Source organism: Dama dama, chromosome 28, assembly GCF_033118175.1.
Source record: "Dama dama isolate Ldn47 chromosome 28, ASM3311817v1, whole genome shotgun sequence".
Classification (NCBI taxonomy): Eukaryota; Metazoa; Chordata; class Mammalia; order Artiodactyla; family Cervidae; genus Dama; species Dama dama.
In genome coordinates, this window is record NC_083708.1 from 26,192,626 (window position 1) to 26,217,075 (window position 24,450).

General features: G+C 37.6%; 1 protein-coding gene across 1 annotated transcript in view; it reads right to left on the reverse strand.

The window, feature by feature from the left end:
* The window catches only part of NKAIN2 (sodium/potassium transporting ATPase interacting 2), a 1,132,096-nt gene that overhangs the window by 136,733 nt on the left and 970,913 nt on the right, over positions 1-24,450 (reverse strand). Inside the window, exon 4 of the mRNA XM_061131719.1 lies at positions 22,118-22,318. Coding sequence (XP_060987702.1) covers positions 22,118-22,318 — 201 coding nt within the window. The remainder of the gene's footprint in view (positions 1-22,117; positions 22,319-24,450) is intronic.

Here is a 24,450-nt window from a genome sequence, read left to right on the forward strand (position 1 = left end):
CCCAGGTCCTCTGCAGTGAGACCATGGAGTCCTAACCACTGGAACGCCAGGGAATTCCCTCTAGTAAGTCTTGAAGTCATCTCAGTTTAGGAGATGGTAAACTTACCAGTTTATTCCTTATTTTGGCTTATTTTGAAAGGTATCCTTTTTGAAATCACTTTACTTCCATAGTGAGTTGACCAGAAAATTCTCTAAAATCTCTCAGTTTTTATGGCTTATGTTGTATGATTCACTTGGTTTTGCTTGCATAACATCTTATAAACAATTTCAAATATAAGATGATTTACAGTTCTTTAGTGTTCAGTTTTGAACGATGACAAATTGACCATACTTTGAGAAACCACTGCATTAAGCAATCACCTTTCATATTTAATGTATGTTTTATTGCTAATTATAATTATTCTTTGCCTTTTAGCTAAAAGTTGAATCCTTCACCTCCCCACAGGGCCCAAAATAGACAAAACTTTTCTGTTGCTTAGCTCTCTGTAGCAGCCTTCCATATGTTTAAACCTTCAAGTCACTTGTGTGACATGAGACATATTCCAAGTACCTAATTATTTACTTAATTTGCCAGTCTATCATTTTCAGAAGCCCTGCAACATAGTGGATTTTAAACCTCTAAACAGATGTGTCCAAACATATCAAGAACTCAGAAACATGGTTAAATGACTGACTGGCTGCTGAAAAAGATTGGATACATAGATAGGGAGCATGTTGTGAAGACGGTTCTGTGTCTGACTAAGGAGCTTGTATTTTCACCCTCTTGGCTAGAAGAAACCCATGGCTAGAAGGGTTAAATTTGTCAGATTTTCTTTCTGGTTTCTCTTTGATGGGTTTTGAATATTTTTATGAAATTTCTTTCATAAATTTATGAAATTTCTTTCAACTCCTCCCCCAAATGTTTCAAAACACAATACAATAGGAACTGTTTTGATTCTGCTAAGGCCATGGTTGTCAAACTACTATGCGGCAGCATCGCCTGAAGGAGTTATTAAAGAAGGTTGCTGGGCCCTGTCACACCATTTCTGGCTAATGGTCTGGGGAGGGTTCTGAGAATTTGCATTTTTAACAAGTTCCCATACGCTGCTGAGGGCTTCCATGGCGGCTCAGTGGTAAAGAATCTGCCTGCCAATGCAAGAGACGTGGATTTGATCCTTGGGCCAAGGAAGATCCTCTGGAGAAGGAAATGATAACCTACTCTAGTATTCTTGCCTGGAGAATTCCATGGGCAGAGCAGGCTGGTGGGCTACAGTCCACGGGATTGCAAAAGAGTCAGACACTATTCAGCGACTAAAAAGGACACTCCGCTACAAGTTGTAAGGCTGTTGACTGCAATTCTGTAGGTTTTAAAATGTAAAATATTTTCAGTAGATTTGTACAAATATAAAATTTCAAGCAGACTTATGTTGTTCTAGTTCAGTCACTCAGTCATGTTCAACTCTTTGCGACCCCATGGACTGTAGCATGCCAGGCTTCCCAGTCCTTCACTATCTCCTGGAGCTTGCTCAAACTCATGTCCATTGAGCAAGCCTTTTCATACTGTTCATGGGGTTCTCAAGGCAAGAATGTTGAAATGGTTTGCTATTCCCTTCTCCAGTGGATCACATTTTGTCAGAATTTTCCACCATGACCCATCCATCTTGGGTGGTCCTATGTGGCATGACTCATAGTTTCATTGAGTTAGACAAGGCTGTGATCCATCAAGCAGACTTACAGTTATTATCTTATTACCTTCAAAGATACCAGATTGCAAGTATAACCAATTTTATGAAAAAACTGATACATTCCTAAAACTTTATTCATATGTTGAATTCCATTATACATCATTAAGAAAATAAAACTTTGGTTGAATCCTCAAGAGAGAAAAAATATTTTATGATATAAATACAAATCCCTAATTTACTGGTTTGTATGTTTTTATCATTTTGAAACTTAATGACTTCTTACATGGGGACTCAAGAAATGGCAACCCACTCCAGTATTCTTGCATGAAAAATTCCACAGACAGAGGAGCCTGGAGGGCTATGGTCCATGGGGTTGCAAAGAGTTGGACATGACAGAACATGCATGCCTACGCATACACACCTATAAAGAGCCCATTCTTCTGTGGAAGTGCAGTGATTTCTGTTGTATCACAGAGGTCCCCAACTTTCTGTAAAACCCTCAGAATCCCACATAAAGGAACCAGAACCTTGTGGGGTTTGTCATTTCCTGCCAAGTCCCAGACCGTTCTGCACAGTGACTATTTTTCCCACTTTCTGTGAAGCAGGACAGCGGCCTCTTTTGTCTTTGCTCTTGAAGCCAGTGCATATGCTTGAGTGATTGAACAGAGGCCCGTGTTGGCTCTTTAATCTGATGCATACCCTCTGGCCAAGCACCAACCCCCAACAAGGGTGATTACAGTGTGTGATGGTCTGGGCCTTGCTCTCACACACCATCCTCTAGATGGGGTTCCTAGCTCTCTGAGCCTTTCATGTGGAATCGGCTTGGTAGACACATCACCAAATTCCTTTCTTCCAGTGAACTCCATGCCAAAAAAAAAAAAAAAGGAAAATAGCTTCTCTGAATGGGGGCAATATTGACCTGTGGACAGAGATTCAGATCTGGACAAAGAGATAATTCAAACATATAAAGGTAATGTAAAGTAGTCTCATTAAAAAGTCCACATAGAAATACCTGGACTTATCCTGGTGGCTCAGTGGTAAAGAATCTGCCTGGCAATGCAGGAGATGCAGGTTTGATCCCTGGGTCAGGAAGATCCCCCTGGCGAAGGAAATGGCAACCCACTCCAATATTCTTGCCTAGAAAATCCCACGGACAGAGAAGCCTGGTGGTCTACAGTCCATGGGATTGCAAACAGTCGGATACAACTTAGTGACTTAAACCGCAATGTCAGCATCTTGTCACCCACAGGCACAGGAGTTTCTGTTTGCCACGATGACATTAAATGGGACAGGAACGTATGATCCTTTTTCTGCTAATGGAATGTGACTGCAGTAGTGAATTAACACTGTCTTCTTACGCTGCATTCTGATTCAGTAAATGGCAGAGATGATATGTCACCTGTCAAGTGTTTACTGATGTTTGTTCCAAAATGCGTGTGAGGAAGAGGGTGAGTGGGGAATCACGGCTGATGTTGATCAGAGAACAGTGTGTATTCCCTGCTCAGAGCGGAATGCTTACCATGACCTATGCTGGCTGCAGTCAAAACTTATCACCACCCACAACTTCAGAAGCACGACAGGATAGCTTTGTGGGGGACTGCTTCCTCGGCAGATGCAGTTTGATATGTCAAGTGCAGGACCTTAGTAAAGTGGAGGAAATACATTTAGCTGGGTCTTGTATGTGTGGGGTGATTGGAGAAGCTTTATTAATCTTGCCTCATAAAATTTTTTTAAAAAGCATTATTTTATCCAGTTCATAGTTCTTTGATGAGAATAAGTCATACTTTCAAGTGGGAGCATATCAATCTTGATGTTAGAGAACACTGATTTATGTTGTCTTTAAAATGTAGCTTAAGAGGAGAAATTTCATTCAAGTTGGCAAATTGTGTTTATATTTTATCACAGGTGTTGGGAGTCTTTTTCCCTCTGGATTGGCATGACTTTAAATACTGTTTGGCATACATGATTCTTTTAAGACTTAGTTCTGATTTGACACAATGATGTCCTGTGGTTGGGAGTTCTTACAAAGATATTGGCCTCTGCTTATAAGAACTTTGTGTCACATAAGCGTAAAGTTAAAAAATTTCAGCTAATAAAAGGTTTTTAATATTACCCCTCTAGTCAAACATTGTGACCCTTTTATAAGTCATAAACAAATTAATACTGTGACCACTTTCATGTGGATGGTATCAGCATCTCTTTCAAATAACCTTTTTTGAAGTTTTCTAACACATCTATAGCATTCTCCATTCTACACTGGACACTAGTTATGAAAATTTGGTATCTCTCTGATCATAGGTCTCTGGCTATTTAATGATTAGCCATTTCTTGATAATTTGTCCTCTGAATCTGTTCCCCATTTTATTTAAGTGGGTCACTGATCATTTTTATTTCTAAAAGAAAACTTGGATTAATACACGTACATCAGTGCTTTGGGGATTGAAGTATAAATCTTAGCTTTCTTGTAGGATATGCACGTGGTGTTCTTTGCCAGTGTTTGCTCTTCTCTTTACATTTCTCTGACATTTCCCTTGCCTTTCCTGTCATTGTTCTCCTCTCTCTGTTTCTTTCTTTCACTGTGTTTCTCTTTCCTGAAGTTTGTCGGCTTCACTGGTGCTCAAGACATCAAGGCTGAATTTCAATGATCTCTCAAGCTTTTAGTTCTATTTCTGGTTTCTTACCTGTTTATAGGTGAGGGTGCTTAGAAGGATAGAATTACAAGAAAAACAGATGCTTTTCTCACATGGAAAGGAAATCAGGGGGATTCTAAATTTTATCCAATTATAGACTTTCTAAGCATTCATTTTCTCTATCCCCATATGTCTCAATCTCCTCTCTTGCTTCCCATCTATAGCAGCAGAACATACACTATGTATATACCATGGCCATATGCAAAGTAACCAGAAAGGAACAACATCGATAACATAATTACCCTCTGAAAATGACATCATTCTACACAGCTACCATCAGTCAAAGGCTGCGAAGATCTTTATCTGAAAATACCAGTTTAAATTACCAAATTAACAATAAATCAACATGATGCATCAAATTATTCTATGAACTTAGAAGATTTGAACAACATATAATCTATATTCATTCAAAAATGTCTTTTTTTCCTAAATAACATTTTCCCAGAAAGGAAGTAAGACAGTTCAGTGATATGATCTTTATTAAACAAGATGATATTAGTGGGAGGTGGGAAGGATGGAAAAAGGATGTTAAAACAAATTGTTACTGCCTTATAGTTGGTCTTGAAAATAATATGTAAATAGGGCTCTAGGTCTTATTTCTTGTAGTGTTAACAGAATAGTAAGTGAATAACAGAGACAGTGCAATGATTTGGAAAGAATATAGGGCTTAGAATATGACTGAGTTCTAGCTTAATCTCAACCACTAACTGATGGGCCAGCAAAATGAAGGTTTTTCATAGATATGCAGCAAGGATATATGTATTGTTGGGTTATTATTTCTATACATAAACACCTCACTTACTCTTAAATTGCTTCTTAGTCAAAGTTATTAGCTAAAATATAGTCACAAATCAGGAAACCTGCAAAAACACTTCAGCATCTAAAACATTTCACCAATCTTATGTACTTTGTTCATGGGGGACACCTTCATTCTGTGACCCAGAAATGAATTACTATTTTTTAAAATAATTCTAATAGTCTCAGTTTTCCTATCCACAGAAGACTGAAAATAAGATATAGAAGCTAGAGAAACAATAAAAGATAATTTTGATCAAATGAAGCAGACATAAGTCAAAAGACAAAAAATGAATTATGACCAACCCATTGGAAAAGAACAGACAAAAATATAGGTAGCATATATAAGAAAACAAAAATTTCTATCTATATCTGTGTGATTTAAGAAAAATATTTCAACACATTTTCAATAGGTCTTGATTATGGTGTCATATTTCAAAATGACTCACTAAATACCTAATGTCTTTATTGAAGGTCTACTATGTAGTATTTAGTTGCTTAATAAATGTTGCTTTTAATTATTAAATAATATTTATGAATAGTATATAAATATTTTGAGGTTAATATTATAAAGTTCATATTGAAGATGCAGAAACTGGGAACTGTGCAGTTATTTGCTCAAGTGGCAAGAGTCAAGTAGCAGAGATGAAACTAGTGGTCTCAAAAACAGCACTTTCTCTCCTATATCTGGCTTGAAAACAATTTTTTAAAAGATAGAATTATATCCAATTTTCCCTATTTAATAAATCATGAAAATATGTCACATATTTTAGAACCATTCCTACCAAAATCATTACAATCACTTATAAGAGTCTTCTAGTCAGTCTGGTGAATGGAACATAAACAGGAATTCCCTCAGGCAAAGTATAATTAAACTGAAAGCCATTGCTAAATTTAAAAGACAAAGAGAAGACTTCACCCCAATGAACAAAATGGAATTAAAACCAAGACAATGAATGGAGCTGAAATTGTAATCTTTCGGGGTGTGGATGTTTAATATGCACCCTAAGAAGAAGAGTTTTACTATGCAGTGGGAACTCGGATCAGAAGACTCAGATATGTACTTTCTTCCAAAAACAGAAAGAAAATGGAAAGTGGCAGTTTTGATCATGAATGGGAACTGACTGAAAGAGTGTCCTTGAATTACAGGTAGATGAAGCCAGTCACCATGGAAGAACACATATTTGCAGAATTTAAATAAAATGAACAATTTTTAGAAAAATATAAATTATCAATTTCTGTAATCTCAAGAAGCAATAGAAAATATGACAGTCTATATAACAATTGTTGTTGTTGTTTCGTCACTAAGTCATGTCCATCTCTTTTGTGATCCCATGGTCTGTAGCCCACCAGGCTCTTCTGTCCATGGGATTTCCCAGGCAAGAATATTGGAATGGGTTGCCATTTCCTTCTCCAGGAGATCTTCTCGAGCCAGGTATCAAACCTGCTTGACAGGCAGATGCTTTACCACTAATTAGACATATTAAATTCATAGTCAGAAGTCTGTACCTTTATTTCATTTCCAACACAGATAGTGGGTCAAAAATTTTTTCAGGTGATTTCAATGAACTTTGAATATACAGAAATTGTCTCTGTGATATGAACCTCTTCCAGGTTGTTGAAAAAGAGGAAGTACAGTCTAATGCTTTTTGAGACTCTAGTATGGCCTAACAACTAATGCCACCTGGGAAGGCCTTTACTAAGAGTAGTGACAAATTACACAATTATAGAAAACCATAATTTATAAACACAGATTAAATATCCCAAGTAAAGCATCAAATTTAATCTGTTTATTGATAACAAGAGAACAACAATATGAAAATATATGATTTTTCTGAGGAACTCAAGGAGAGTTCAATTTAAAAAGTTTGTCCTAATTAGTCACATTAAAGATTCAAGGAAAAAATTATATGATCATCAAAATAAATGGGAAAATATTTAATAATTTTCTGTATACTCTTAACAAAGAAGGAAGAGAAGAAAACTTGATGTACAATATAAAACAAAAGCAAAACAAACCCAGCAAATATCACCCTTAATATTAAAATTTAGAGCATTTACAATAAAATCCAGAATAAGATGAACATGCCAAATTCCTTCTGTTAGATCTATAATTTATTATCATGTTAGCAGATACAAGAAGACCACACAAAGATATAAGGTCAAAGGAAAAGGTAGGAGACATTATCACAATTTGCATATGATAATCCATCTGCCAGTGCTGGCCTGTTTTTTAGAAAAATGGGACCTGATAAAGCTAGCAACAGATGTATAAAGATTTTTTTTTCCTTCTCAAATGACCTAAAGAATGACCAATGTTTTTAATAAGCACAATCACTACAGATGGTGACTGTAGCCATGAAATCAGAAGATGATTGGTTCTTGACAAGAAAAGCTATGACAAACTTAGACAGTATGTTGAAAAGCAGAGATGTTACTCTGCCAACAAAGGTCTGTACATCAAGGCTATGGTCTCCCCAGTGGTCAGGGATGACTGTGAGAGCTGGACTGTCAAGAAGGCAGAGTGCCAAGGAATTGATGCCTTATAACTATGGTGCTGGAGAAGACTCCTAAGAGGCCCTTGGACAGCAAGGAGATCAAACCAGTCAATCTTAAGGGAGAGCAACACTGAATACTCACTGGCAGGACTGATGCTAAAGCTGAAGCGCCAGTATTTTGGTCACCTGATGTGAACCTCTGACTCACTAGAAAAGTCCCTGATGCTGGGAAAGATTGAGGGCAGAAGGAGAAGACGACAACAGAGGATGAGATGGCTGTATGGCATCACCAATGTGGTGGACATGAACTCAGGCAAACTTTGAGAGATGGTGAGGGACAGGGAGGCCTGGCATGCTGCAGTCCATGGGGTTGCAAAGAGTTGGACACGACTGGGCGACTGAGCAACAACAATCAAATCTTGCTGAACTCTTCCCAAGATCCCTACATACTGAAAACAAATGATTAATAATAGAGCTTCTTCTAGTTGGAGGTCCCTTTTCAAAATCGCTTTTGACTCTTGTTTCTTAGCTATTTAAAAACTTGCTCTTTGATTGCAAAATAAAGCAAAATGAAAGTGAAATGGGATTACATCATGGGTGGAATTTGTAGTCAAATTTGCATCATGAGCCTTCAGTCTCACCCTGGACAGAGGATATAAAGGATCATTGTCATTTTCCCTTTTGCTGAATTAGAGCTTGGGCAAACCTGCTGAGAGAGGGGTTGAGGAAATAATCTTCATTTTTCTTCCAGCCAGAGTGAACGGTTCCATCTCTGGAATGTGGCAGCAAAGCCCTCAGCCAAATGGAAATACCTAAGTTTGGCCTGAGACATTATGATGAAAGTAATGATTGACTGTGTTGAACTCTTCAGCTCGTCTCTGTTTTTGGTGTTTTGCAACGTTCGTACATTTTCAATTAAGTAATCAAAGTACTGTCTGATGCAGAGAGGCCTTTTTAAGATTGGCAGACTAAAATCCAGTTAGTTGGAAACACTTGCAGAGTTGTATTTATTATTGGATAAGGCTGTCATATTTATTGCAATGGTGAATGGTATTGTTTCCTTAATTTTTCTTTCTGTTTTCTCATTGTTAGTGTATAGGAATGCAAGGGATTTCTGTGTGTTAATTTTATATCCTGCAACTTTACTATATTCATTGATTAGCTCTAGTAATTTTCCGGTAGAGTCTTTAGGGTTTTCTATGTAGAGGATCATGTCATCTGCAAACAGTGAGAGTTTCACTTTTTCTTTTCCTATCTGGATTCCTTTTATTTCTTTATCTGCTCTGATTGCTGTGGCCAAAACTTCCAAAACTATGTTGAATAATAGTGGTGAGAGTGGGCACCCTTGTCTTGTTCCTGATTTTAGGGGAAATGCTTTCAATTTTTCACAATTGAGGATAATGTTTGCTGCGGGTTTGTCATATATAGCTTTTATTATGTTGAGGTATGTTCCTTCTATTCCTGCTTTCTGGAGAGTTTTTATCATAAATGGATGTTGAAGGGCTGTCACATTTAAACTGCTGACTCTACAGAGACAAGACTCGGCAGTCATGAAGGTTTATGCTCTTTTCTTTTAATATTCCCAGAGAGCACTGAAGAATATTGGTATATTGTAACAACTCATTAAAGATCAGTCTAACTGACTCTTACTTCTGTAGCATGTAAGTATGCTCTAACTAAAGATCCTCTTTTATTCTTCGGAACTAGAGATATTTCCTTTCCTTCTTCCAAAGTTTCAAGGATATAGAGTTAAAAGCACTGTCCCATAGTCAGAAATTAGAAAGTTGACTGAAAAGGATTCAGAAGTTGACATAATTTAATAAAATCCAGTCTGGGAGTTAGTTTCCAGAAAATTACCTTTAGTATGTTAGAATTGTGAAAGAGATGGAAGCAGTTCCTACATTAAACATTCTTGGAGACACTATTGGGCAGGAATCATCTTAATGATGAAGGTGGAGATAACAAAGGAAACAAGTTTCCTGACTCACAAGATCTGATTTCCTCTATTAGCCGAACTCATGCATCATTGCAAATTTGTAATTTCTTCATCTCGCTTCTCTGACTCCTGGAGCAATAGTTACCAGTCTTAGCTAAGAGTCCTAATGAGCCACAAAAAGATGGTTAACAAACTTTTCTCCTACAGACTAAGGAACTAGTCGGTGGTAGATGAGTTAAGAATGGTATTCTAGTTCACCTCTTAAATATTTAGGAACCCTCCCTCACCTTAAAATATGTTCATTGTCAAGACAAAAGCAAAATTGTTGTATAATTCTTGGTGACCAATCTAATACTAAAGGTAACTGTTGCTCTCTGTACTTAAAATGACCTCCATTTGTAACTACCTGGATTGCCTCCAGCATCATCTATAATTTAATTTTATTTTTCCCAGCTCACCTAGAAGAACTCAAAATGAAATGGTGACTTTGGTTTGTGAGGTCAGAATCAATAGCCATTAGGAGAATGAGGAGATTTTTAAATCTAGGGGAAAAGCAAGTACTTAAAATATCCCTTGCATCAGCCTCAAAATTCTCGGTACTGAGACAATGCAGACATGGCAGACTTCATCATGATACAACAGCTTTTGGCTTCCCAGGTGGCACTAGTGGTTAAAAAAACTTGCTTGTCTACTCAGGAGACTTATGAGACGCGGGTTCAGTCCCTGGGTCAGGAAGATCCCCTGGAGGAGGAAATGGCAACCCACACTGCTATTCTTACCTGGAGAATCCCATGGACAGAGGAGCCTGGTGGGCTACAGTCCATGGGTTGCAAAGAGTTGGACATGACTGAAGCGACTTAGCACGCACACATAAAGCTTTAAGGCCTGGAGAGATAGGAGTTAATACAAGAACTGATTGTCAGTCACAATAAGAGCTAACGTTCAGCTTTCAGAGTGTCTCAGACTTGTGTGGTGCAGTAGGAGAAGCCGAGAGACCCTGAAGAACGACTGAAATAGATGAAATCTGTAGATAAGAAGAAAATTCTGTGTAAGCCAAGTGTACGAGTTTCTCTAATCATGTCACTGGCATCATGTAAATGCCAGACACCATTTATATACAGCTTAGATATAGCAGATGTTGGCATTTAAGTATAGGTTGCTCTGAGAGAAAATTGCCCTTGAATGGAAGAGGAAGTGTACTGGCAGAGAAAAATGATTTTCTCAGTTAACAGTTATAACCCCAATAATAGAATTGTTGTCAACCAGAGGTTGTGGGGTGGGACAGGAGGAAAGATGTAATGATACCTCAATTCCAATCGAAAAAGGAAAATCAGCTTCAGTTTAAATTGCGGATATGTGGGTTGTACACATAGAACCTTCTCCTCCCTCTCTCCTCAAACCTCAAGGCTTCATGCTAAATGGAACAAATCACATCCTTCGTGGTTCTGCTCTATTTGGTACAGCTGCTTGCTGCAGGTGGTGCCCTAAAAATATATTGTTTGTTTATTTTGCAATAGAGCAGTCTGCAGAGTGGTACCTAAAAGTGCAGCAGCTCCCTTCTCTTTCTGCCAGTGAACCAAATGATGAAAGACTAAGACCCCTGTCAACCGAGCATAAAAGGACCCACATAAGAGGCACAGGTAGTGCTTGAGGCTCTGCTCCTGATAAGTTCCATTTTCTTTGGATTCATGAAGCAAAGCTGACAAGCAGACTGTCTGTCATCAGAGTCTCTGACCGGGTTTCAGTGAAGTAAAGCCAAGCAAGAAACCACCTTTGTTGGGAGAATCATTGTATTTCTCTGGAAATTAATATCTGTAAGCATGTGGGGTCTAAAGGGAAGAAAAAAAAAAACCTGTAATGGATCACAAAGGGAAAGTCAAAGCAAAGATTAATCTTAGGTCAGTGTTCACATAGATGCCTTTCTACTGAGCCTTCAATACTTTTTTATTCATTACTTTAAATGATCAAATAATTGTCATAGCCAGACTGACAGGGCACTCAGTTTACTGTTTACTGTTGTTGAACACAACACAATAACTTCTATTTGAAAATGTTTTACACATGAGAGTTAAAATAATGATACACAAAATCATACTTTCCTTAATATTATTCTAGACTTTCCCCGTTGAATGAAGCTGTAAAAAGACACCCACCAAAATTTCAAGGTTTGCATTAATTGGCATAGAGGGATCATTGGTGATAATGAGTCATGTCAATCCAACTTTGGCAAGACATTGTTTTCTGTAAAAATCTTACTTAACATTAGTGGGATTGTGATGAATAGATTTCACAGTCTAATGGATGACAAAGTAAAATGTTATACTAGAAGGGATTTACTAGAAAGAGCTGGAAAACTATTGACTTACAACAACAATCAAATATTTCTCTAAAATTCAGTGATATGGAAACGCCCTGGATTATTAACAGGGATGGAGCCATATTTGCAGTTAGCATTAACCCAAACAGTCACGTGGGAAAGAACTCCTTCATTAAATGTGAGACAATATTATGAATAGTTAGGAGAATAGAAGTGAGAAACGTATTGCGTGAGACGTTGGTTTTGACTCGTAGGGTTACTGCTTGAGAGAAATTTAACAGTGGGTGGGAGTTGGCACAGATGGAGCCATGAAGCCACAAGGACAGGCCTAGGCACGAAAATAATGAGGGCCGGAAATCGTATACCCAGTGTGGAGGACTGTGTGGGCCGAAAAAGTAGGGTTTAAAATCCTATTTGTAGGACTGGTAAAAGCAAAGGGTGTGGAGAGACTATCACAGATGGTTCTTTTTCTACTGTGTAAACAATATTTAGCTTGTGTGTTTGCCCATATCTTTATTCTTTTTCAGTCAAGTATAACACACTAAACAATAAATTATCTCTTGTATTATAGGTATCATTATAAATCATTTTTACATCCTTCTTTTGAGATAACTTGCTGTTATTTAACAACTATAATGCATTCTACTATTATTAATTCTGTCGCTGTGTGTAGAAGTTTCTGTGAAGAAGAAATTTCCATCGAAGACTTATTTCTCAAAAATGTGTATCATAATAATTGATCATGACTGGAAAGACATCTTAAAGGCAATGATATTATATATGACCAAGGAAGATGGTAGCCTTTGTTGAAGTTCAACAGCTTGTCATGTTTTCAAAAATCCTCCATTTTACTATATTTTTATACACTTATTTCTTTCGGAAGTAATTTATGACTATAAAGTTAAATATAAGAAATGGGATTCTACAGGGTTTACTGTATAATACTCTATGGAGGTAATTTCAACTTTAATATTATTCAAGAAAACCCAATTATTTTTATTTGTCATAGGCTATAATCTTTTCTCCCATGTTAAATGTATTGGTATTTTTATTCCATGGTGTTTCCAAGTATTCTGATAGATCAAGTGATATAATGTGATAAATCAAGTGATATTATGCTTTGGGGGTAAGCAAGTGCTTCAGACATTACATACAGAAGCAGATACTGCGATCTGATGATAATGCTTGATATGGGATAAAACTTGCCCCTGTGTAGGTGGTGTGTTGGTACATAAATAGTATCACACTGGCTTTAAGAATCATGGTTCTGTCCAGGGAGTAAGTAAACTTAGTAGGATTCAGTTCATTTTTGCACACCACTGTGAGTGAACCTGACAAAATAATAGTGTTCTCCAGAGCAGTGGAAGAAACTGAACTAAGGAGAAAATAAATATACCACCTTTATTGTTTTCAAAGCAATTTCTCAGACATTATCTCATCTAGTTCATAATTACAAAATAGTTTATTATACAGCTGGGTGTAAAATTTAAGGATTGTTACTCTCAGACTGTGAATATTTTACCTGATAGTTCTGAATTTGCATGTAGGGAATACTAGTGGATATTAAAGGCAAGAAAAAAATCGTAGATTTAATTTGACTTTAGAGACTGTTCAAGTTCTCGTGCTCTGTTTGTTCACAGACTCACAAAACTGCTCACCAGTATACAAGGGCACCTTTCAGGAATAAAGCAAAATAAAGGGCGTGATAACTGATTGTTCAGGGTTTATTTTTACCAAAACCTGATTGACATCTGTGGATAAGACATGAAGGTGTTATGCTCTGAAGTGATTATGTTCAAATGAATTTGTTATTTTCTAGAGAAATTGAGAGCAGATTAGAAATTTAAACATGTGCCCATTTTAGAAGTATCAATTGGTCTTGATATTTCTTACTATCAGGGGTAAATCTAGTTGAGGTTCTAAACGTAGTTTGTAGAACATCATTTATATGTTTTGGAACATTCAGTGGTACCAAGAAATGTCCTTTCCCAATTCTATTTAGGTCTTCTCTGGGGACTCAGACAGTAAAGAATCTGCCTGAAATGTGGAAGAGACCTGGGTTTGATCCCTCGGTTGGGAAGATCCCTTGGAGGAGGGCATGGCAACCCACTCCAGTATTCTTGCCTGGAGAATCTCCCATGGATGGAGGAGCCTGGCGGGCTGCAGTCCATGGGGTTGCAAAGAGTCGGACACAACTGAGCGATAAAGCACAATTCTATTTACCACCTTCATTCTCCTAATTAAGCAGCTTTGTCCATGGGAAAAAATCCCCTGTTTACAATTGAAATTTGATTCTTCTTCCCATATATTTGTGATGATTTGTATAAGCTATTCTGATGTTACAGAAAGACAAATCACATTTATTTCCTTTACTGACAAGCAGGTCTGTGTATCTGAATACCTGGGAGAATGGGAGTTGAAACAGTGTGTTTAATATTTGAAGCCAAGCAGCAAAGCTGTTGAACCATTCTGGGAGCTAGGAAAGAAACTGAGTGCTTGTCATTCTGTCCATTTCCATCACACGCAACAAGCAGTTTTGTGCTAAAAACTTTTGAACAGTTTGGGACATTGGACTAGAATCAGAAGTTCTTCACCAGCTCACTATTCAGTGTGGGGGTATGGTAAACAGTGTTTAAGTACATGAATTCAGTATTTGACCACAGGTTAGTTATGTGAGTAACTTCTCTGTAGCTCAAACGGTAAATAATCTGCCTGCAATACAGGAGACTAGGGTTTGATCCCAGGGTCAGGAAGATCCTATGGAGAAGGGAATGGCAATCCACTCCAGTATTCTTTTCTTTTTTTTATTAATTAATTTATTTTAATTGCAGTCTAATTACTTTACAATATTATGGTGGTTTTTGCCATACATTGACATAAATCAGCCACCACTCCAGTATTCTTGCCTGTAGAAGTCCATGGACAGAGAAGCCTGGTGGGCTACAGTTTGTGGGGTCACAAAGAGTCAGATACGACTGAGCGGTTAACACACATATACACAACTAGTCATATGACTTATGGGTTTGACCCTGCAGTACAGGAAGGGAAGTGACTCTTAAGGCCCAGAAAGGAATTGGTAGAACAACCAGAACTGTGGTACCATCTTGGCATATAAAATCATCTGCCTGACCAAGCACCTTGCTTTTCTATGCAATTCATGATATTTGAGGAACCAGCAATAAAAGGAAAGGGATGGGACTAATATTTCTGGAGAAACTTTTGAAAAATATACCCACCTGTGCCCTACCTCAGACAAAAGGACAAAAAATTTCTAGAAGTATATTATGTTTATAGTAATCTTTTAAACAGCTAGGTAAGTAGTTCCTAGTCTCAGCTAGCATTAGCAACCTGGGCTTTAGGGGAATGTATGGGGGATCAAAGACCACCCTCTCAGCACTACGTGAGAATTAAGCGCCTGCTTCTTGTGATGTGGCTCAGTCTGTAGGGACTGAGGAAGGAAGGGAGGAAAGAAGGAACAGAAAGAAAGAAGGAAGAAACCACTGCTTTAGATTAATGGCCTCCAAACATTTTGGCTCCTACATACCCTGAAATAAATTTTTAAAAATTCCACTTGAAACTATGTGGGCTTGAAACTATGTACATTTGAAATTCATATTTGATATTTTTCATCATTAGTTTAAATGGCTTCAAAAGCACTTTATTTTGGCATATTATACATATTAATATATTTTAAAGATATATTATTTACTCTTATAAATATATCCAGTGAAATTTGAATACTGCTATGATGTGAAGTTCACTTCCTTTCATTTAAGAACATGTACACACTTCTATAATGATCATTATGTAAAAAATAAAATTTCATTTGATGTCCATTTTTGATTAATACTAGAATGGGATGGGGTTAGCATGAATTCTATTCTAGTTGTTTTTGTATTAGGTATTTATTTATTATAAATACATAACATAAATAATATAAATACATAAATATTTATTATATAATAATATAAACAAAATATATTATAAAATTATGAATAATATATAAATGATATAAATGTATAGATATATTATAGATAATGTATTATATATTATAAATATGTAATATATTGAGTATATATTTATTTAGGAAAATATTATTCTTTCAAAAATAGAGAAATAGTGAAGGCTTTTTGTTATAATGACATCACTCAACTTCTGCAGCTTCCTTGAAATATGCCACATTTACATATTTACCTATCATAAGAATTATTTCAAGTAATCTACCAATTGGCAAGTCTATAAGGTTTTCCTTCAGTTTTAATGGAAGCAAAGAATTGGAAAGTTCTCGATTTGCAGCAGCAATTTCTGGGAGGTATACAAAGAACAGCACCAAGATAAAATAAACAACAATTATACTTCTTTCTCATAAAGGCACCTAGATTAATCTGATGTATATAAAATTTGTGGGAAATATTTAATTTCAATATATTTGTTGATATAATATTTTTGTCTGTGAAAAATATGCACCTCATGTGTATTTGAATCAAATTATGGAGCTGCAGGTTTGGCTAATTAGTTTTTGCAAAATGACGATTTCGGTAATGTAAATGGCCAAATCATTTTTCATTGCATAACAGACATACCAGATCAGACTTACATTTTGTCTTAAAAACAATGTCTTAATTTTCAGCTCAAATATTTCATCTCAAGTAAATGACATCCATGTTGTCATTCTTGCTCTTCTGCATACAACAATAGCTGGGTATCATCTGCTCACACCATTTTCCCTACTCACCTCTTTGAGATGGTACAGGTTCACAACTTAGATTTAATATTTGCCATTTTAATAGCCACGTCCAAGGCTAAGTGAAAATCAGAATCCCAATCTTTGAAAATCAAGCTTCCATGGATGTGTTTCCAGATTATAGGGAAAAAAACAGCATGAGCAGTAAGGCCCTTTACTCTCATGCATTCACCACACGCTTCAGCAACATTCAGAGAAACAACCTGTGCCATTACCAGAACAACCCCAGGTCAACGTGGATGAAGTTTGCATTTAGATTTTTGCAAATTTCTTCACCAGTGATATTCCTAGGCAAATCCTAGCAAGCCAGATAGCAAATGTATATTAGTAACTAGAAACAATTGGAAACATCTGTTGCCGCTGCTAAGTCCTTCAGTCCTGTCCGACCCCGTGCGACCCCGTAGACAGCAGCCCACCAAGCCCCCCATCCCTGGCATTCTCCAGGCAAGAACACGAGTGGGTTGCCCTTGCCTTCTCCATACTCTATCCATTTGAAAAGCACATATTTTACCTTCAAAATTTGTTTCACCACAATATGTTGAACAATGATTTCCATCATTTCAAGCACTCTACAAAGTTTTATAGAGAACAGATGTAACTGAAGGATAGACTTGGCAGTGAACCTATTTTTTAGCTATGAACAGTGTACCGGAAGCTTTTCTAAAGTTTTCTGTGATCTCCTGCTAATTTGTAGACAGTTTCTAAACCAGTTTTAATAGCTGCGGGAAATAGTAAGCTTATTTATGTTTTTACCAATATCCTCTACTGGTCTCTTAAAAAATTAATAGTCAACTTGCTTAGAAGTGTGTGAGAAGTAAAAGAAATAAAGGAAAATGAAGCCTAGCAATTTTGGTTGGAGAAGTTCATGTTAAATTTAGAGATATTGGTCCTTTCGAGGTAGCTAGAGAAGAAAGGGATTAAGCATTTGTTTTGTTTGCCAATGAATTATCTGGATATGTTTCAAAATAAAAAAGCTACTTCAGTTATTATGATAAAAGTTTCCCTTAGTGGTTCATTTGTTTACATTTCTTTGTAAAACCACTCCCTTTTCATTGTGTTGGTTACAGGAAGTGAGGTATGTGTGTGTAATACAAATAGAAGGGGCAAAAGTATAAGCAGTGACAGATATCCTCTTCTTGGGCTCTAAAATCACTGTGAATGGTGACTGTAGTCATGGAATTAGAAGACAATTACTTCTTGGCAGGAAAGCTATGACAAACCTAGACATTGTGTTAAAAAGCAAAGACATCACTTTGCTGATGAAGGTCCATGTAGTCAAGCCTATGGTCTTTCCAGGAGTCATGTACAGATGTGAGAGCTGGACAAGAAAGAAGGCGGAGTGCCAGAGAATTGATGCTTTTGAACTGTGGAGCTGGAGAAGACTCTTGAGAGTCCCTTGGACTGCAAGGAGATCAAGCCAGTCAGTCCTAAAGGAAATCAACCCTGAATATTCTTTGGAAGGACTAATGATGAATGCTGAAGCTCCAATACTTTGACCACGTGATGCTAAAAACTGACTCGTTGGAAAAGACCTTGATGCTGCCTAAGATTGAAGGCAGAAGGAGAAGAGGGCAACAGAGGATGAGATGGTTGGATGGCATCACCGATTCAATGGTGATGAACTTGGGCAAACTCCGGGAGATGGTGAGAGACAGGGAACCATTGCATGCTGCAGTCCATGGGGTTGTGAAGAGTCAGAAACAACTTGGTGACTGAACAACAACAAATACAGACGAGGTATATATGCCTCCCTTTCCCTCGCTCATGGAGGACATAGCTAATTAATCATGGCATTCTTTGCTACTGAAGAGAAGTCTGAATTTTGGGGTTTCATGAATCTGTTACCCATCAGCTGATGCTGGCATGCTGGTTTAAGTCTGTTTTCCTATCCTTGGTACCGAGAAAAACTTAGATCAGCATGTCTGCCCTCCACATGTACTAGCTAAGAATTCTTGGGAAAGGCTTTGAGTCTGTCCTGCTGCCCTCCCAGGACTGTTACACAAATCAAAAGATTAAATTCCTGTAAATGCATTTTGTAAACCACACAGTTAAAGTCACATTTTCTGAAGAAATCAGGTTCATTGTGTTGTAATGTAAACAGCATCATCTCTTTAGTTCTTCTCCTCCCGGGCTCTTTCCATACGTATTTATTTTATCTATTTTGTAGGTGCAGGTTTAAAAAAAATATATTTTGGATTTTATTAAAACTTTGCACACCTGTATTCCCTTTGAATGTGATATCTGATCCTAACTAGAAGAAAATGCTGCTGGAGAAGGAGAACGCTGGAAACCTCACACCTGGCTGATCATTATGATGCTGTGGCAGTCCTTTCTGCTCGGCTGGAGGCTGTGTGATTAATAGCCTCTCTTCCCAATTATGTGGATATTATACTCTTCTTCCTTTGGCTGGAGATGGGAGATATCTTATGAATGTGCAATGCAAATGCGGGCTTTGTGAATGCTAATTTCAAAATCAGCTAGGAGTTGATTGGCAGGAAACCGAACAATGGGTTGACAGGCGTGCCAGGGGTTAGGAATCTATGAAAGAGAGGCTGAGTGAAGGTGGAGAAAAAGAGCTGGAGAGATTTGGAGTTAATCAAGAGCCGTTGCTGGGACAGCAGCCGTTTATGAAAGCAGATCTAAGCCAGATATCCTGGAAGAGAGGGTAGCTTCAAAGACAGGTGAAAGAGAAGTGTGGGAGTTTAGCTGACTTCACAAAAAGCAAGATGGAACTAAGAAGCCAAGATGATGCCATAAACGCCACAAACATATTCTCTGTACCACGTTCCCAAAGTGTGCCTGTCTGCCCTGGGTGTGTACCCTGAGGAAGTACGCCCATTTCTGACCTTGACAGCCTCAAGGTCAGAGATGCTGTTATTTGTTTCTCTAGATGCCAGCAGGGATCATCACGCAGGAAGTGTTCACCGGATTGGACCAAACTAAACACTGGATTGTCAGGAAGATGATTTGAGTAACAGGAGAAGGGGAGAAGCAGAGATTCAAGCCACTGTTTCATCCCTTCTTATTATTGTTCAGTCACTAAGTCGTGTCCGACTCTTAGCAGCCCCATGGACTGCATGCAACATGCCTTAAACACGGCAAAAGGAGTGATCAGAATGACTGTAGGAACATTTAGTTGGAAGGCTTCTGCTAACTGGGCAGAGCAAATTGTTCAAGATCAGCCCTGTTTGGTTTGCATTCTAAAACACTAGTTAAGATGTGCTAGGTTTTCTACATAGCAGATGCTTTCAGCCCAAGGCTGGCTAGACAATAACAAACCCAAAGACAGAAAATGTGTGGAAACTTTTCCAAAAAAACTGGCTTGGGCTGCTGACTTACTCTCTCAGGTGATCCAGTCAGCATAGCAAAAGAACTCCCCCAGAAGGAAGAGCAGGTGGAAAGGGGAGAGGTGAAGATGCCACATCCTGTGATGACCTGCTCAAACTATTGCTCCACTCAGCTGGGGGCAGTGTCGACAGGAGAATCGAGAACCAGCAGCTTGATATATTGGACACATCTGCTCTTAGAGACACTCCATCCATCTTCTCTACACTTTAGCCACTTTGCCTTTACAGATGATTTTTACTTATGTAAAAATATTTTTTTCTTTGGGCAGTATGTCAGCCTCAACACATGCTTTCATATCCAAATGTATTTCCTCAGCAAATTATCTGTGAACCAGAATTTCATGGTGGTTTAATAAATCTGTGAGTATAGTTTATTCATACAAACATTAATTCAAATAACTCTCTAAAATAGTCATATATTTAACTATCCATGCACATAGACTATATGTTTACATCATCCTTGACGCATATATGGAGTTTTCCAAAAATTATGGATACAGTTTAAAAGAAAAGATAAAAAGGGAGTTTCAAGGAAGGAACAAGAAAGGAACATTTTCTCTAAAATTTCTCTCTAACATGTAGGAAGACATTTTATCTGTCACCAAATACCAGAGATATTTTACTTTTCCCATATGAGAATGAATGCTTCACCTAAATGAATTTTACATAATGAAATGACTAGTTCCATTCCATCAAATCTCACTTTACTTAAATATAATAAAAATGAACACTTATAGAATTTAAAACTATCATAGAAGCTTTTTTTTTTTTTAATTAAGAAGTGCTTCAAGTTGGACACATTCAAGGGAGATCACTCAGTGCTTTAGCCAAGAATGTAATTCAAATATTGTGGAAATAATTTATGCTGCTCCTCAAATATTTACAGTTCTTCCTCCTCTCTGACTGATTTGTGATTGGGCAGGAATGTGTATCTAGCTCTGGACAATGAACTATGGGCAGTGAGCTTCCTCTCTCAAGTAGGAGCATTTTTGTGCCAATGTAGACACCAGATCTCTTCCTGCCATCTGGCATGGCAACCATGATGACTGAGATGGTGGCTATGCTCCTAGCCTTGTTTCCTTAGCGACCAGTGATTGATAAAACTTCTTGCTCACCCGTAAGAATAAACCTTTGTGGTTTTTAGTCACAGAGACTTGGGAAGTATTCATAGCACAGCATATATAGTATATAAATATATGTATATATGTATGTTTATATATATTCCTCATTAAAAAATATAATAACTATATATTAGTTATGTAATCTAATATACACACTCATGTACTTTCTTTTTAAATTCCCAAAGAGTTTTATATGAACCTACTGGTACCATTCTACCCAGAACTTTTTATGTCCTGTTATTTAAGAATTGTGAGTTACTGTCATTCTCAAAGTAATTAACTAAAGAAAGGTAAAAAGAAGAGTCTACTTGTATTATTTGTTGTTAAAAATTAAGATTGTGCCCTCAATTGAAGATCTACATAGAGTCTAAGGAAATACACATAGATCTGCATACATGATCTGTAATAAATGGAGACATGTATAATAAAACTTTATGAATCCCACAAAATTACACATTTAGCATTAGTGAAAGTTCTTCTCAAGAAAGGGAGGTGTTTACCTGTTTTTATCTGTTTATCATAGAAATATAATGTAAAATAATGTTTTATATAACATAGTAACATACAAATGTGTTCTATAAATATACAAAATCAAAGGAATTATTTATAACGTCAACTTTCTTCCTGTAGAGGGAGCATTATTATTGGCAGAATACTATGAAAAATAGGGGTGTGATAATCTAGAAGTAGAATTCATAGAAGAGCTGAATTGTTTTGAAAAAGAGAGAGGGTAATAAAAGATGATGGATGGTACCTGAGGGAAATCTAAGAAGAAGATTTTAAGGGAGAAGGGAATTCCCAGAAGTAGCAGCGTACCCAGAAAGAATCCCTCGGTCCACGACATAGCCTGGTTTAACCTGACAAATCCCTGTTAAAAGTGGCGGTGATTAGGAAGAAGCACATAGCCACCTTCTACCCACAGGTTCCAACTGCGTGTGCTGAGTTTACACAGAAATAAAACAATTCCGGAAACACTAGAAGGAGTGGTTGGCTGTCAACACTTACTGCGAGGACAATCTGGAGGGAACTATGAGCCACTTCTATGTACTGGTACTCCAGAAAACACCCTGAGACCGTGATGTAGCGATGGTCTTCTGGGGCCCAGTCTGGGGCAGGGGTCACTGATGTCACCATACATCCCGGTCCATTCTCCATCCACCAAGATCGGTGCATTGAAATATTAAAAGTCAGGATAAGGTCTGTTTCCTGCAAGAAGGCAATTTACAAGGATGAGAATTACTTCACAAATGTTAGCTTATTTGGGCTGATTTGCTGTAGAGTTTCCCATTTTGAAATGTGTTTTTACCCCCTCCCCTTGCTGTATTTTATACGCACAAAGAGTGAGTGTGCTCAGTCATGTCCAATTCTTTGAGACCCCATGGACTGTAGCCTGCCAGGCTCCTCTGTCCATGGAATTTTCCAGGCAGGAACACTGGAGTGTGCTGTCATTTTATAGAGAGAAAAGTAGCATCTAAAGTCAAAGTTCCACCTGGAAAATATGTGTCTGTCAGTTTCATTTATGAAGGTTTGCCTGACTACAATAATATAAATAAGTGTATTATTAGTAAAATTGTCAGACTTACATTGTTATACTGAAAAATCTTAGCTTTTAGAAAGGGAGTGGTTTTAACTATTTTGTCAACTGAAGTTCATTTTAAATGTGCTGTTTTCCTCTCCCTTAGAATATTTGCCTTTTGTACATTTTTTAAGGGGCTTACTTGGTGACTCAGACTGTAAAGAATCTGCCTACAAATGCAGGAGATCCAGGTTCATTCCCTGGGTTGGGACGATCTCCTGGAGAAGGGAACAGCTCTCCACTCCAGTATTCTTGCCTGGAGAGTTCCATGGACAGAAGAGCCTGGCAGGCTACAGTCCATGTGGTCACAGAGAGTTGGACACGACTGAAGTGACTAACTCGCATTGCACATTTTAAATGTTAAAACTGTACATCAGTTTGGCAAAATTTAACACAATATTGTGGTTAGTGGTAAAATATGTAAGACCTTTACTTAATAAAATAATATATCTTGCCCCTCCATTATTATTTTAGAAAATCAGGATCTTTTCAATCTTGCCCACTTCCACTATAATATTGGTCATAATATTTCTTAGAAAATATCATTAGCAAATTATTGAAGGGTGAAGATAATTAAGTCAATAACTCTTTAGATGAGGCTCAGCCTATTAGGTGATGGGCATCTACAAATGGAATGAAGGTAGTGTCTGCCCGACAGAGCTTGAAATCACATATACAAATGTGGAGCTATCAGTAGCACAGGACAAATGTTGTTTCCCAGGAAGAGAATTGTTAGAAGAAATGTATCAAATACATCTTAGTATTTAACAAGTCAGGAGGGAAGATGATTTCTAATGGAGAGGTTCAGTGGTGGAAAGGGAATTATTTGTCTCAGTGATGAAGCTGCAAGATAATCATAGATGCCAGCTACTCTCACTCCAAAATGAAGTGCTTGATAGGAAATATTAAGATATGTCCACTTAAACTGAACTTATGAAAGCATTGAACATAACTGATAAAGGAATTTGGGGAGGGGAAAGAGTATTCTTTTTTGTTCCCATTTATTTTTATTAGTTGGAGGCTAATTACTTTACAGTATTGTAGTGGTTTTTGCCATACATTGACATGAATCAGCCATGGATTTACATGTATTCCCCATTCCGATCCCCCCTCCCGCCTCCCTCTCCACCCAATTCCTCTGGGTCTTCCCAGTGCACCAGGCCCGAGCACTTGTCTCATGCATCCCACCTGGGCTGGTGATCTGTTTCACCATAGATAGTATACATGCTGTTCTTTTGAAATATCCCACCCTCACATTCTCCCACAAAGTTCAAAAGTCTGTTCTGTATTTCTGTGTCTCTTTTTCTGTTTTGCATATAGGGTTATCGTTATCACCTTTCTAAATTCCATATACATGTGTCAGTATGCTGTAATGTTCTTTATCTTTCTGGCTTACTTCACTCTGTATAATGGGCTCCAGTTTCATCCATCTCATTAGGACCGGTTCAAATGAATTCTTTTTAATGGCTGAGTAATATTCCATGGTGTATATGTACCACAGCTTCCTTATCCGTTCATCTGCTGATGGACATCTAGGTTGCTTCCATGTCCTGGCTATTATAAACAGTGCTGTGATGAACATTGGGGTGCACGTGTCTCTTTCAGATCTGGTTTCCTTGGTGTGTACACCCAGGAGTGGGATTGCTGGGTCATATGGCAGTTCTATTTCCAGTTTTTTAAGGAATCTCCAGACTGTTCTCCATAGTGGCTGTACTAGTTTGCATTCCCACCAACAGTGTAAGAGGGTTCCCTTTTCTCCACA